A 16,044-nucleotide genomic window follows, 5' to 3' on the forward strand; every position below is an offset into this window, starting at 1 on the left:
AATGAAGTTAATGATAACATTGAAAGAAGTCACTTTCTTGCTTCAAATTTCTCAGATGCAGGAAAGCAATGTTTTGCAAGACACGGCACTATTTATACCAAGGGACTTAAAGGGCATTCACATGCTGTCATTATTTGAGGAAAGAAAAGCAAAGAATTCAGGGAAAAGTTCAATATGCCGATCTCATCTCTCTTGTCTCTTTCCCCTGACCTACCTAATGAAAGGCTATGCTTTCTCTTCTACAATACATTAAGAGCTTTATTTCTGGCAGAAATTATTTTGTCAACAAAGGATCTAAAATTAAATAAATATAAGAAGGTAAACAATAACAAAATATCAATAGAATTCTACGCAAAATCTTATTCACAAGATAAAGACAGATAAATGCTACCGTACCTTCCAGCAAACATAGTTTCAGCCTGGGCTGCAATTTCATCTATATCAGGAACAATAGCTGTTAAGAGAAATGGTAAAATCCATTCTTTATGGGTACCATAGTTAGGAGTCATAGTATTTACATTTATATAAATATGCCTAATAATATTTGTCTTAATTTCTTTATGCCACCAAAAGTCAATGAACAGCCTAAAAAGTCACAATCTTTTTTTTAATAATAAATTTATTTTTTATTGGTGTTCAATTTGCCAACATACAGAATAGCACCCAGTGCTCATTCTGTCAAGTGCCCCCCTCAATGCCCGTCACCCATTCACCCCCACCCCCTGCCCTCCTCCCCTTCCACCACCCCTAGTTCGCTTCCCAGAGTTAGGAGTCTTTATGTTCTGTCTCCCTTTCTGATATTTCCTACCCATTTCTTCTCCCTTCCCTTCTATTCCATTTCACTATTATTTATATTCCCCAAATAAATGAGAACATATAATGTTTGTCCTTCTCTGATTGAAAAGTCACAATCTAATTCCATTTCAAGATCAACATTTCAAATGAAGTTCATTTTAAATATATATTGCTATAGTCAGAGATACATTTAGAAGACCAAAAAGAACCATTTACAAAGTTGCTTTATCTATATAAACACATATTTATATGCAACAACTAATCACACACTCACACACACACATTTATAAGTATGTATAATTTAATGGGGTGATGACATGGAAGGATGTTTTTAAACATGTTTGTTAAAGAATCAAATTGTTATTGAACCTTGTTATTATATGGTACTTCCAAACAACATGTCCTTTTACCCACACTTCCTTATAAAATTCCATCCCTTCTTCTTGTGGGACATTAATTTTTTTATGTGAACCAATCACGATTTCACATCCATCCTCACTACTAATATTTTGAAGATATCTTTCTGAAAATAACACATTTAAATAAGTACATTATTTATTTCTTATCTCCAAAGCATAAAAAGAAAACGGAGCAAGATATTAAAAAGGCAAAAGAATATTCCCCAGAAAGCTCTCTCTTATAGATTCAACCAATGAAAGAAATCAGGTAAATCTAAGAGAACTGGTTTTCTGATGGATTACACACACACACACACACACACACACACACACACACACACACGCCCCACCCCATACTTTATTGACACTTAGAGCTTCTATTTCCAGAAGTCTGGCTTCTGAGAGCCAATAATTTTTATGATCCTGTCAATGCAACCACCAACAAGAGTTTCTGGTTCTTCCCTATCATTCCTGGAAATAGCCCTTTGGGGGGTTCTATACTTCTGGGAATCATAAAAACAACACTGTTGCAAATATACCAGAAGTGACCTCTCCCTTAGGAAAGCTTAACTCCATCTACAGAGGCATGCTGCCTTTTGGATGGTACTCATGACTCAGAGAGCAGGACATTGGTCTACCCTTCATTTTAACTACACACTTGTAATCAGTGAATCAATCCTGTCAAATTGATTGATGGATGAAAAAGAGGAGGACACCTGACATTTTTCATGGTGGTTGTGTTTTAAAGAAAATTCCACATCTGTGGATTTTGTATACAAATCCTATCCTCAGAAAAACAATTCTGTACCTGGCTAAATCTTTAATACACATAGCTTCTAGCCTGCTATTACTGGCCTGATCTATCCAGACAAATGGAAATTTAGTGTTTCTTAGGTTCCAGAAGGTACTTTCCAGAGTCACAACATTTTCACAATAATTTTTATGCTCTTTCTTCACTATATTCCTCTACACACAAATAGACTGGTTTTATTCTCATGTTTTTTAAATGTGAAAAATAGTCATATAGTACCAGTCCATAACCATGCAAAGTAAACACACACACATACACACACACACACACACACACACACACATTAGCCTCCATTTCGACCTTTGGGAAATACCACATCTTTACTCTTGAGTTAGGCAACAGCTTCCTACAAAATACCTTTCTTCCTGACAGCAACATTTCACACTGCTCTTTGATTAAGCTAAAAAAAGGTCACTTGGACTTTCACCAAAACAACATCATGCTTCTAAGATTCAGGCTCTGAAGCTGGAAAGATCTCAGAGGGAATCTCTGCTCTACTGCTTTCATGACCTTTAGCAAGGAACTTAACCTACCTGGCCTTGGTTTTCTTATCTGTAAAATGGCAAAATAAACAGTACCTCTACCTTTCTGAGCCATGACAATAACAAAATAAACTGTATTCCGAGGACTTAGCATCAAGTAATTGTAAATACCCTCCCAGTCACTCTAGGCAAGTCATCTAATGTTCTGTCTCAGTTCCTTCATGTCACTGGTGGATATTATTTCTATATTTTGTCTCATAGAAATACTACTATGTCTGAAAATATGAAAGCTACAGAGTAAATGTTGTCACAAAGGAGATACCTGATGGTAGTAATGTATCTGGAGAGCCATTGGCAGATGTTTCGGTGTTTTCATTGTTCTCTCCAAATTCCTTCTTATATATTGACAGCATATATGAGATCCTGTAATCTAGTCTGACACTCAGGATAAACTACAAAGAGCATTAAAAACATAATTTTATTTTTTTAGCAGCATTTAAAACTACAGTTCAGTACACCAAGAACAACATATCAACATTTCACATGAACTAATTAGAAATCTCAGTTCTTAACACATCAGTTGCATACATACTGATCATTCATAAAGCTAAGGAAAGTCATGCATTTCCATTAGCCAATGTCAGTAAAATTCCAAAACAGTCTTTTGGGAAGCAGAAAAACCTGACTTCCCATGAGTACTCTGACTATTCCAGATAGAGGTATCCAATGAGTGTGGATGAAGAGGTAATGATTTCACTGAACACTACAGAATACCATCAGCTCTGGGAGGAAAGTGCTGGAGCTGTGACCTGCATTCACGCAGAGAGAGGCCCAAATTTCAGAGATAATAGTGGATTCTGGCTATGGCACAATCCATCTTGGCTCTAGGCTACAAAAGGACAGCTGAAGTAACAATATCCAAATATGCGATGGACTGGCCTCATTGGTGCCTGTTTTTCCTTGGATTGTGGTGTTGTCCTTGTCTTCCTTAACTAACACATTGACAGAAACTGAGTGCCAAGAAGGTGCCTGTCTCTGCTAGGCATTATGAAGAACGCAAACACCTAAAGCCCACTGCCTTCAAGAAGCTAAAGCCTGAGTCCGGAAAACAAAATATAGCATTGTTAACATAATTAGAAAATTATCAGGGGCTAAATCATGTAGTATAGAATTCAATGGAGATCAGAGACAGAAAAAGCATGGGCTACAGATTTCTGAGTGGAGAAGGGGAACAAGAAAGAAGTGGTTTTATACAGGGTTCCCTTCCATCCCAGTTTGCCTGAGATAAGCCTGTTTTAACCTTTTATCCCGGCATACTTACCATCAGTGTACCCTATGCTCTTGGAAGAGCCTTGTTTGGATGGTAGACAATAACGTGCACAAATGGTACTGTCTGCCCTAATCTCCCAGTATTTCTGTGGTAACATACCCACTCCTTTCTCCTCCTCCTCTGGCATTCCTTCTCACACTCCTCTGTTCCAGTAGCACTGGACATTTCTCTCTTGCCTTCTCACATTTGTTCGGTGTCCACTTTACCTTGAAGATCCTCCTCCACCCAAATAACCTGTTTTTGAGATATCCTCCAAGATTCAGCTTGAATCGCTTTTTTTAATGAAGCTTTCTCTGGTTCCCCTAAGTCCATTTTTTTCTACTTTTTGCTCACCCAACACATTACTTACACCTATCTGTCTACCGCTCACTTAACACTTCTATTATTTACTCTCTCTCTTTCTTTCTCTCTTCCGATAGCTCTCTATGCTCCTTACGGGCTGCAAACATGTTCCATGGCAGTTACGTTTACTTAAATTCAACAAGCATATGCTAAGCCAGATACTAAGAAAGGAGCTGAGGGTACACAAGAGGGCCAAGGATAAGACCTGCCTATGAAGAACATATCATGGGGAATGAAAAACAAACACCAAAGAGTCTTTTTTTATTACTATGTGGCGAGTGCTGCAACACATATTGGTTGAATGGATTCTGGGTAAGAGGATTTTCAAAGCGGGGACAGACCATAGGAAAACAGAGTTGAGAGGAGCCACTGGACTTGGTAGTCTTGAGCAGGAGGGGAGCAACACAAACTAGATGGTAGGTGCTTGAAATAAAGGTTTTAAAAAAAACTCAGGTAAAGAACAAATGAATAAAACATTAATTGGTAAAACATTTACTTTTAGCTGAAGATTAGTGCTCATAGAATTGTATTTTATAAATAGAACCAAAATAAAAGCTTTCATCCTCTAGTATATTTAATTGTGAAAAGTAAATGGAAGGTAGGAAAGGAGCAGAAGGAAGAATAAAAACAAAGACAGAGAAAGACAGTTGAGAAAGAGCCAAAGACAGACAGGGGATGGGGAGGGGGCCGCCTGGGTGGCTCAGGAGGCTAAGTGGCTGACTCATGGTTTCAGCTCAGGTCATGATCTCAGGGTTGTGGGATCAAGCCCCAGTTTAGGCTCCACACTTAGTGCATAGTCTGCTTGAGAGTCTCTCTCTCCCTCTCCCTCTGTTCCTCTCCACCTACTTGCTCACCCATTCTCTCTCTCAATTAAATAAATCTTTAAAAAAAAAACAGAGGGAGAGAATAAGAGAGAGAAATGCAAAGATACAAAAAGAGAGAGATGCGTAAAACAATGGGAAAAAGAAAGAAAGAGCAGAAAGAAAGCAGGAGACTTTTGGGGCACCCGGTGACTCAGTCCATTAAGCGTCTACCTTCTGCTCAGGTCATGATCTCCCAAGGTCCTGGGATTTAGCCCCGCATCAGGCTCCCTGCTCAGCAGGGAGTCTGCTTCTCCCTCTCCCTCGGCCCTTCCCCCTGCTCATGCTCTCTCTCTCACTCTCTCTCAAATAAATAAATAAAATCTTAAAGAAAAAAAAAAGCAGGAGACTTGTATAAGGAACGTGGCTATAAAAAAATTCTTGAAGAGGTGTTCTAAGAAAGAAACATATTCAAAAGCAGCACATAGGAACACAGAGAGAGTGAATCAGACCCAGACACAGAAACACAAACATCAGAGGGAGAAAAGAGATTCAATGAGAAATACATTAAAAGCCCAAAGAGGCAGCAAGGAGAGATCAGCCCTAACTGGCCCTAGCGCAGTATCTCCATCTCCTCAGTTTTTAGCTGGTAGATTGTTTTTCAACACTGATCTTCTGTAACTGCAAACTGAAATGAGGTCACATATTTTAGAGGTTGTCCCCTGAGTCGTATGATGGTAAACTATGGGCTCATTAGGTCCACAGGTCAGGTGATCACTACCGTTCTCAGTTTAAGAATAGGAGAACCAAGTGATTTTTCGGGGTCATGAACACGGGGTTGGGAGGCCTGCCAAGATTTCTCAGGATTCAGCCTTGGAATTTCTGGAGGAACTGTGAAACATTTTATGATTATAAATCTAATTACTTTAAATAAAAATGTACAGACCCTTCCAGGACTACTAACCCACTTCTGGTAGCTCAGCCCACATTAAATTATGATGAAAGACTTAGTAAACTGTACCCAGAATCTTAATAAATCCTTGAAAACTCCAGGCTGCATTCTACAAATCTGGAATAAATGTTATAATTAAAGTATCATAAAACTACTTTCTAAACTTAAAAAAATGCTAAGAATTCACAGCTACAGTAATGGGGAATTTATTCACTAGACCAGTGGGCATGAAATAATAATTTATCTCCTTTAAATTCATAGAGCAAGGTATTAGACTATATTAATTTTAAAAATATATATTATTTCTAGCCTCTTGGAAACAAAAACACAAAGAGAGACAGTCATATATAAAATACTAAAACCAATTATTAACATTTTTGTTAATAATAAATAAAATTTTCTGTGAGTTTCTTGCTACAGTGATAAATCTGGGTACCTAAAATTACATGTCCAATTCAATTAAAAGTAGAAATAGAGTTAGAATTCAATCTCAAGTTTGCCTGCTCTGAATTCCTTAAGTGAAGGTAAAATGAAATCAGGGTCGATATTAAATGAGAAAATGCATATGAAAGAGGTTTGGTAAACCTCAAAGCACTCCACAATTGTTAGATGTCACCAGAAACACCTTTAATGGAAATGAACAAATATAACAAATACGTTAAATAAGGTTGTTAACTTAAAATACATAAATTAGAACAATAGTACTTCAGGATATTTCCACAGGGACTTTGAACAAAGAGTGTAAAAGTAACCAGGATACACAATTAGGTATTTGTCACTTCACTTCCATTATGCAACCTACCTGTAAAATCTCAATAATCTTCAGTTTGGTGTCCATCACGGTCACGTCTTCATGCTCTACGGGGCTCCCTTGCTTGCTGGGGTGGATGCTGGGCTGAATGTCAGGTACACTCATGGGGAAGATAGAGCCTCTACTGAGTACCATTTGGGTCATCATCTCTCCCACCCCATGGATGGTTCTCATGACATTGTTTCCTGGCACAAGAAAAGTCTTTAAGTCAACACACATGACATCTGGAGGGACACGTCTAATAACCAGTTGGTCAGAACCAGAATGACAGCCAAAGTAATAAGAAAGGAAAGAATAGCATCAACCCCGCTCTGGCTCTTTCCTTATAGGCAAAGTACAGATACTGCAGACACATTTCAAAATGACAGATTTTAAAAATGAAAGTTGACTTTTCTCAGAAAATGCTTTCAAATGAAGCACCACAGTGAGTTGTGGTAGTTCTGATAACATCCAATTCAGGCCCTTCTGGAACACAGTAAGTCCTACCAACTGTCATACCAACAGGCCCTAACTTTTAACAATAATGTGAGAAAACTCTACAATAAATGACTTGCAAGTGAGGATACGAGGATTACATGAAAACATGTAAGTGGTGACTAGCATCCTAATCCTACCCTCAAACCAAGGACTTCAGAACTTTGCTTTCGTGCTTATGAAAAGAGCTTGTGAAGAGCATTGCTCTAACTTCATTTTAAGGAAAAGAAAGTTTCATCTGGGGAGGAAGCATGTGTTTGCCAATACACTTCCCATTCCTTATCCAGTTGGAATAAAAAATCATTATTCAAAATCCACAAAAAGTAATTATGCTTGAGGTAATTACAGAAACACAATAGTGACAAACATGATCATTTTCAAAAAGGGATCACTTCCCTTCTACATCGTCTGAGTTTGAACTTCTCATTCATTTGTCCTCCAATAAAACTGCTTATACATGCATTCCCTCCACTGACCACGAGCAGCTGTACCAAAGGATCCTCCTGACACTGCTCCAATTTATGTTCTCCAGCCTGACTGTTGTTTCTCACTTCTGGATTCCCACAACAAGCAGCAAGGATTCAAAAGAACAATTGTCTGCTTTTCTTTCAGAACACTGGTCTTTGCTCCGTATATGTTCATAGAGCTTTGCTTGAGGCAAAGGCCTAAGAATCTGGCAAATAATTTTCCTTTCCCTAAGTGTCTCAGGGTGAAAACCAAGAGAAAGGGAAATGGAAATAAGATGGGATGAGATAAAACTCTCACTTCTAAGTGAATAGTGTCAACTGTAGGAATGCATACAGGATTAAAGGCAAACAAATAAAAGGAAATATGAAAGGATGGCTCAAAATATCTTGACGGTCTTGTGCTGACCAACCCACAACTTTTATCAGGCCACTGGTAATCACTGTGAAAAGTGAAATGCCTTTTAAAAGTTATTATCTGATCCATATATGAAAGTAGTATATGTAAAAGAGCATGGGGCTCAAATAGTACATTTTGGAGTAGGCAGAGACATGACATTTTTTTCTAGAGTGGCATCTTCCAGGCAGAAATTAACTGGTTTTCCTTCTGAGAGTCTATGACCTTTATTTGACTGCTATTTACATAAACCAAAAAGGAAGGAAAGAAAAATATATATATATGAAAGATAATTTCCAAGTTTGGACAAGATTGAGACAAAGGATTTGAAACAGCCCTCTTTTCTATCAGAACAACCTTGACGCAGAATGCTTCATTGTCTGTGGTTCTCAAGCAATCATAGCAGTTGACTACTTCCAAATCCCTCCACTGTTTGCCATGTGGATTGCAGGGATGCACATCTGGTGGTTGGCAATGGTTTTAGGTCACCGATGTGTAACCAGTACATTTATCCGAATCTTGATTCGGCTATGTATACGTGTTAGCCTCCAAGAGCTGCTTTCTCACCACTAACACAGAACAGGCTCCTTTGTTATTCCTACCCGATTCACACAGAAATCCTTGGCACCCACAGTGTCTGCATCTTATTTAGATTTGCATGGAAAATAATCATTTAATCCAAATGATTATTACACAGAAAGTTAGTCCAGACAATTCTTTCCCCCAAATATAGACCCTGTCACCAAGAAATTAAAATCTAGAGGCCAGAACCAGAATAATATGTAACACATGTTGCCAAAGACATGGGGGGTTCATTCTGGTTCTGCCACATACTTAGATGCCTGTGGCACGTGGTCACCACAAAACTCTCCTGACATCTCCATGTATGGCTAACTGAGAGGTCTCAGAAGATGCTATATTTTCTGGAGTTGCTTGGTGGTGATGAGAGGTGCTTAAATTGTGAACTATCACAGCTTGGAAAACATAAGTCAAATGCCACATAAATCACAGACATGCAAGGCTCCCAAGTATCCATTTCTCCAGAGAAAAATTTGATTCTGGACTTTTGAGATAAGTCAGAGGCCATCAGTTTTCAACACTGCCGAAGAAGAAATCTTACCACTTCTCCTCTCAATCATAATTAGTTAATACCACTAAAAAGTTTTCAGCAGAAACACTACTATATTACCATATAAATCCTCTGGACAAACTAACCCCTAAAAATTCAGCTTTTCTATGTCTTTTATATGAACCCAGAAGCCAGAATTTAGATTTCTGTGTAAAAAGTGTTGAAATGGTTTGAAAACAATGGAAGTCATCTTTGTTAATCAAAAGTAAAAGGAAGGAATTGCTTAGAAATAAAAGCAGATGGATTTTTCAGGGTTTTTTTTTTTATTACATGAATGTATGGATAGTTTTACTAAACTATGGATTAGTTTTACTAATTAGTTTACTAATTAGTAAATACTAATTAGTATTTACTAATACTATTTTAGATTTTCCTAAATGCATAATGGGAATGGGAGTGGACTGAGAATAAATTGTTTCTTTATTTCATGGTTCCAATGAGTCCAGTTCCCATTACCAATTCCAGAGAAGTAAAAAGCAGTAAGAAATCCACCTAACATAAGGCTGAGCTGACTGGGATTTAATTGTACCTATTCAGAAATGGTGTTACTGCTTGTGAGCATTATTATTGCACCCAACAAGTTATTAACAGTTATGTGAATTTCTAGAAAGCATAAGAGATTTAACAGGATCTTATTCAACTGAAATTTATCTTATGTCTATTGGTATTTCTTTTATTTTATTTAAAGTCATCTTTGCTATCTTTTCCTATTAGAAATATATAACACTAGAAATGATAACTTGAATTTTCCAGTTGTTTAGATTTCAGGTAGACATTTCTAGAACCTTCCCAGCATTTATAAGACATCATAGAAATATCTGATTAGAAGAGTTCTGTGAATAATTGTTCAAAGCAATTTAATCGTTCTGTGACTACTAAAGTCAGTTCAGTGTTTTATAATAGAAGCCAAAGAATGGATAACCCCAAAATCAATCTTACTTCCCTGAAACATACTTTTGTAGTTGAATTTGAAAAAATGCATCTGCCGTTATAATAATTCATTTGAAACAGAATGATGTTAAACCATAAAGACATGACTCAGGAAATCTTCCTACTTCCCATCTCTGCTTAGCAGCTCCTTATAAACCTCCACTTGCTAGAAGACGCCTACACTTTAGAACTGGAGTGGTTTTCTATTTTGAACATTCTCTGGAGCAGTGCTTCCTCCCAGTGGTTGAGGGTCTGGCTATAATAGGGCTTTTCTATATGCAAAACAAAAACACTAACACAAGATCAAAGCCTTAATTAAGCTACCAATACAAGCAAGGTAATGAGTACCATGGTACCAACCTTGATTAAATGGAAGAATAAGATTTAACATCCTAAGAAGACAATAGATAACCAGCATTCCCAGTTCAAAGTTAGATCACAGTATTTCAGAGAGATAGATAATCTAGTTTCCCATCGGGTTTTAAGCTTTATGCTAGACCTGGTGGGAACCTGCTGTTCTTCTGCTTGGAGTTCTCTTAATGAGATGGTCACTTAACGTGCTTTCTCACTCCTTTATGATTTCTGGTACAATGTCACCTCCTTAGATAGACCTCTTCTGGCCATCCTGAAGGACTGCTATCACTCTGGAACCATGCACCTGCTTTACATTTCAGCCATGGTATTATCACCATCCCGTATCATATTTTATATTTGTTTATGTGTTTATTGTATATTCCTCTCAAAAAAAACCACATAAGCTCTATGAAAATAAGCCCTGCCTAGTTTACTGCTCTGTCTCCTACATCTGGAATAGTGCCTGACACACAGTAATCATTCAACAAATGTTTGCTAGATTAACGCACTAATAAAAGAAAAAAAAGATTTGATAAACAAATGAATTATTAAAAATGAGATTGACATTTTTATTTAAAAATGGATCTTATCCTAAAAATATTCCATCTTTCATCAAGGTAAGTTTTTGTTTGCTTTATATTTTCCTAAATTTTCTAAATATTTTCAAAAAACATATAATTTCATGTTACTTGAAAAATTATTCATTAAAAAGAAAAATAAAATAGATACCAGTGAGATAAGAGTAATCATGAAATCTGCCCATCCCATGTACTTTGCTAGGCCACTTATACTCCTACAGTATCAGGGCATTTGGGGGACCTATCCCACTTTACTCAGCCAGAAAGTGGCAGAGCTTCAGACAGAGGTCAACCAATATGAACATGCAGTTCTTATCCCACACCATGCAGCTTTGCTAATGGACCACCTCTTACAAGTTTCCAAAGATTTTATACTAGAACTCATAAAACCTACAAAATGCAGAAAGCAAAATTCTTTTTTTTAATAGTTTTTTTTTTTAAAGTAGGCTCCATGCCCAAAATGGGGCTTGAACTCACAACCCTGAGATTAAGAGTCTCATGTCCTACTGACTGAGCCAGCCAGGCACCCTCTGAAAACAAAGATTCTAATTAAAACTGTGCACTAAAAATGTGAAATTACTATTAATCATATAATAAATTTGGTCACATTATCCCCAAGTGAACTTATCCAACCAGTTTTTATTATATATGATGGGTCACACATTACTTGGAGCATTTTATTTGCAATGCACAATTTAATTTTAAGGGCAGCTCGTGCTCAGAAAGCATTTATTAAATAACCAATGTTCATCTGGCTCTATACTAGGGACAGTGGAAGTGTCATAGGAAGAGGACATAGCATAGCAAAAGGAGAACTGACAACATGGCTAGGAAAACATAAAACATATCCATAAAAAATGTAAGAACAAATACAAGGCAGTTGAGATAGTTATAGTATAGCATGGGCGGTGGGAAGATGGCTTAGGATATTTTTTTAATTTTTTTTAATTTTAATTGAAACTTTTAATGTAGTTTATAAAATTATCTTAGTGTGAGAAAAGTGAAGGGCAGCTTCACTGAAAAGACACAATTTTGAACTAGGCTTTGAATGGAGTCGAAGATTTAGATTAGTGTGATCTTTCTAAATTTTTTCACCATCCTATGTACACACTCTTACACCTAACAAAATATGTTCCAAGTCCCGTGAGAATAGGGTTACATAAAATGTGCAAAAAAGTAATGAAGAATAAAAAGTATCATATACTTGTAATGTAATGTGTATGCTTTTACTACATCTCTGAAAAATAACTATTCTCCATTTGATCATGGCCTATTAGAGCGGCCATCATCCTACTAAGCAATGTGTGGTTCCATCATAGCTCATAATCTCATATACTCTGGCATGATTGACACAGAATATCACCTCAAAAGAAGTCTTCCAGGGATCCCTGGGTGGCGCAGCGGTTTGGCGCCTGCCTTTGGCCCAGGGCGCGATCCTGGAGACCCGGGATCGAATCCCACATCGGGCTCCCAGTGCATGGAGCCTGCTTCTCCCTCTGCCTGTGTCTCTGCCTCTCTCTCTCTCTTTCTCTCTCTCTCTGTGACTATCATAAATAAAAATTAAAAAAAAAAAAAAGAACTTTTAAAAAAAAATAAAAAAATAAAAAAAATTAAAAAAAAGAAGTCTTCCAGAGAAGTGGTTTATAAAGAATACTCAGTGGACAAAATAGACAATATACACTTAATTTTCTTCATCCTAAACAAACACTCATTGACTAGAGTGTGTTGATGACCCATTTACACATTCCAACTTTCCAAAACCTTAGAATTAGAACAAAGCAAGATCTATTGGAAACATGTTACCAAAATATAGTAATGTTATTATCCATCTTTTTTTGAATATCAAGTAGACTGCTTAAAAGAAAATTATTTCCCATCCCACCCACACCCTAAAGAAGTGTTATTCAAAGGATGAATTTAAAAAGCAATTCATACAAAACAGTGGTTGAGTTCTACATCCTACTTTGGATTTCATCACTGTCAAATACTGACAAAGTCATTTCAATATTCCAAACCTCAAGATTTTAATTTGCAAAACTCACTTTAATTCTTAACAGTTGGTAATCCAAGCAATAAATGAATTTACATGCTGTTTTACAATTGAGATACAATATAGATACAATGAAATGCAAAGATCTTAAATGAAAAGTTTTAGCACTTCTGCTGAAGGACATATACCCATATGAACCACATGTCATTCAGAAACCAAACATTTCCATTACCCCAGAAGCTCTTTTGTGCTTTTCTCCAATTCATCTCCTCTACATCCCTCCTCACTACCACCACCACCAAAAGCAACCAGTCTTCTGATTCATCATCACACTACAGATATGTGCATTGAATAATGTACAGTTTCATACGTACAATTTTAGTTAAAATCATCATAACCAAAATGTACTAGTAAATTAATCATTGTTAAAGTACAGAGGGGTCTCTAATTCCTTGCTACTCTACTATTGCCTCGACCAGAGAAGCTTTTTTGTTGATGATTAGTGAAGTCAGAGATAACATGTTTCTTAAATGTAAAGATAGCATGAAACAACAAAGGATAACTAATATACTGAATGATTCCATCAAATCCTCAAACTACATCAACAAGTTGAAAACATATGATAAAATCAAAATATAAAAAGCTGTCCTTAGGTCCAAATAAAACCAACTAAAGTATATGATAAAAATGTGATGTAACAGAGCACAAATTCAACTTCAGTCATGTTCAAGTTTCATGGGAATCTATATTGTGTCAGTTTTACTAAACAGACTCATTTCACCTAGACTGCATTACATTACCCCAGTGTTCAGAATGAATGAGAAAGTAACTGTTCTTGCCTCCGTGGTGGTCAGACCAGTTATCAGTGATATTTGAATCATAAGAGGGATAGTTAAACTACACAAGAAGAGGAAAAATGCAGGTGACACGCTGGCCATTTTCAAACCCAGAACTGACATGTGGAAGTGATGTTCAACTTCAGTGTGGCTCCAGGGAACAAAAGTAAGACTGCTAATTGGAAGTTAGAGGGAGGTATATTTAGGATAATCTAATAAAACAGACCTAATAGAACAAAAGAGACCTAATAACTGGAAGTCTTAGAAATAAGACCTGCCTTTTGCAGCAACAAAATCTTGGTCACTCTCGTGTTCAAGGAGATTCTAAGTGACCATTTATAATGGGTGTTGGATGAAGATTTAAGCTTGTATATTGTGTAGATGATTTCAACAGTCCCTTTACATGCTAACATTCTATAAGTTTAGGTTTGTGTTCCAACAATAGACCTTATTGTAGGTCACTGGTAGACTCTCCAGCAGAACTTGAGAGAACTGGGGAACTTGTCCCAGTTTATTAACACCTTGAGGCATCAGATTCTGAGGTTCAAACAATATTTATAAATAGAGGAAATAGTTGGAGTAGAGAGGAGGTGAGGACAACGTGGCCCACCTCAGTCATTCTCATTATTTGTGAGGTCATCCCTAGGTATTGATTCCACCCTATGAACTCAATCTGGTAATGTCAGCTCTTCCTCAGTGCCAGGAACAATTCATATCACTCCTAGGAAACTCTGGAGGCTTCAGAGTCACTTTATAGCTTAAAGGATAAGAATAAATTCCACACTGAACTGTGAAAGATGCTCCACACACTGTGTGGTGATACTTTTGAGAAACCAAAACACAAAAAACTAAACATGATGCCTTCATTTCTGACAAATCCCACAGAAACACCAACAAACACAGAATCAATCTCCTGCCTCTACTAAGTCAACCAATTAAAAAGTCTAACAAAAATAACTTTATGTATTATAACTTTATGTGAATAATGTCTGAGAGAACCAAAAGGAAGTTATAGAGGTACTTCGTGACTTAACTGTACTATGTAAATTAGGCATTCATCATACCCATTAAGTCCTTGTGAAGTTTATTAACTCACACAGTTAGCAAGTGAATATTTCAATCATATTACTCTATTAAGATGGTGCATCAGAGATCACTGAAAAAGTTATAACAACATTAATCACTAAAACTGCTCAAATAAAATTGCAGGGACAAAAATACCAGGAAATACTTGAACACGAACTGGCATTTGTCATGTTCTCTCTCATTCATTGGAACTTTAGAAAGCCAAACTAGAAGTTCATAAGTAATAAAGGAAAAATAATTCCATATTTGGAATGTCACAGTCTATAAGATATTTTTAACAATCAAATACTTACATATTTATATAAAACATGCAATTTACATACATCCATCAAATGCATTTCACTCAATAGATATTTTTGAAAGTCTAATATGTATATAATAGTATATTTTGTGGGCAGCCCAGGTGGCTTAGCAGTTTAGCGCTGCCTTCAGCCAGGGGTGTGATCCTGGAGACCCGGGATCGAGTCCCAAGTCGGGCTCCCTGAATAGAGCCTGCTTCTCCCTCTGCCTGTGTCTCTGCCTCTCTCTCTCTCTGTGTCTCTCATGAATAAATAAATAAAAACTTTAAAAAAAATAGTATATTTTGCTTGTCACAAGCTGCTTATCAAACCAGAAAGAAATTATTTTCATAGATTTTCTCCCCGCTTTGCTTCCCATGGTCAATAAATCTGAAACATTATTATGGAATTATCCAGGTAGTAAATCTAAGAGTCATGGAGGCTTTTGTAAGTCTACTAGAGAAAAACAGACTTATAATTACAAAATTAAGAAAGACATAAATATATATTTGGAATATTAGGACCTCTAAATACTTTTGTTCTCCAAATGCATGCATATTTATATAAGGCAAGACACTTGCATACAATCATCTTAATGATAAGTGAGGTATGAAAGTACATATGAGATATAGAAATGTGTCTAAGAAGATAAAAGTTTTTTATCTGTTTAGAAGATAAAAGTGTCTACCCAAAGTCATGAGGTATTCTGTTGTATTGGCTTGTGGAACTTTATGATTTGCTTATCATAATTAAGTCTAAATTCCAACTAGAATTGGTTTTATTAACAAATGTAAGGGAGGGATAAAA

At 36.6% G+C, this 16,044-nt stretch overlaps 1 protein-coding gene across 5 annotated transcripts in view; it reads right to left on the bottom strand.

Moving 5' to 3' along the window:
• The window catches only part of ITPR2 (inositol 1,4,5-trisphosphate receptor type 2), a 471,510-nt gene that overhangs the window by 285,427 nt on the left and 170,039 nt on the right, over window positions 1-16,044 (bottom strand). For all 5 annotated transcript variants that reach the window (XM_041735326.1, XM_041735324.1, XM_041735322.1 and 2 more), the window contains 3 exons: window positions 6,713-6,906; window positions 2,809-2,938; window positions 397-454 (listed from right to left, as the gene is read on the bottom strand). In XM_041735326.1, coding sequence (XP_041591260.1) covers window positions 397-454; window positions 2,809-2,938; window positions 6,713-6,906 — 382 coding nt within the window. The remainder of the gene's footprint in view (window positions 1-396; window positions 455-2,808; window positions 2,939-6,712; window positions 6,907-16,044) is intronic.

This window comes from Vulpes lagopus, chromosome 21 (genome assembly GCF_018345385.1).
Source record: "Vulpes lagopus strain Blue_001 chromosome 21, ASM1834538v1, whole genome shotgun sequence".
Taxonomy (NCBI): Eukaryota; Metazoa; Chordata; class Mammalia; order Carnivora; family Canidae; genus Vulpes; species Vulpes lagopus.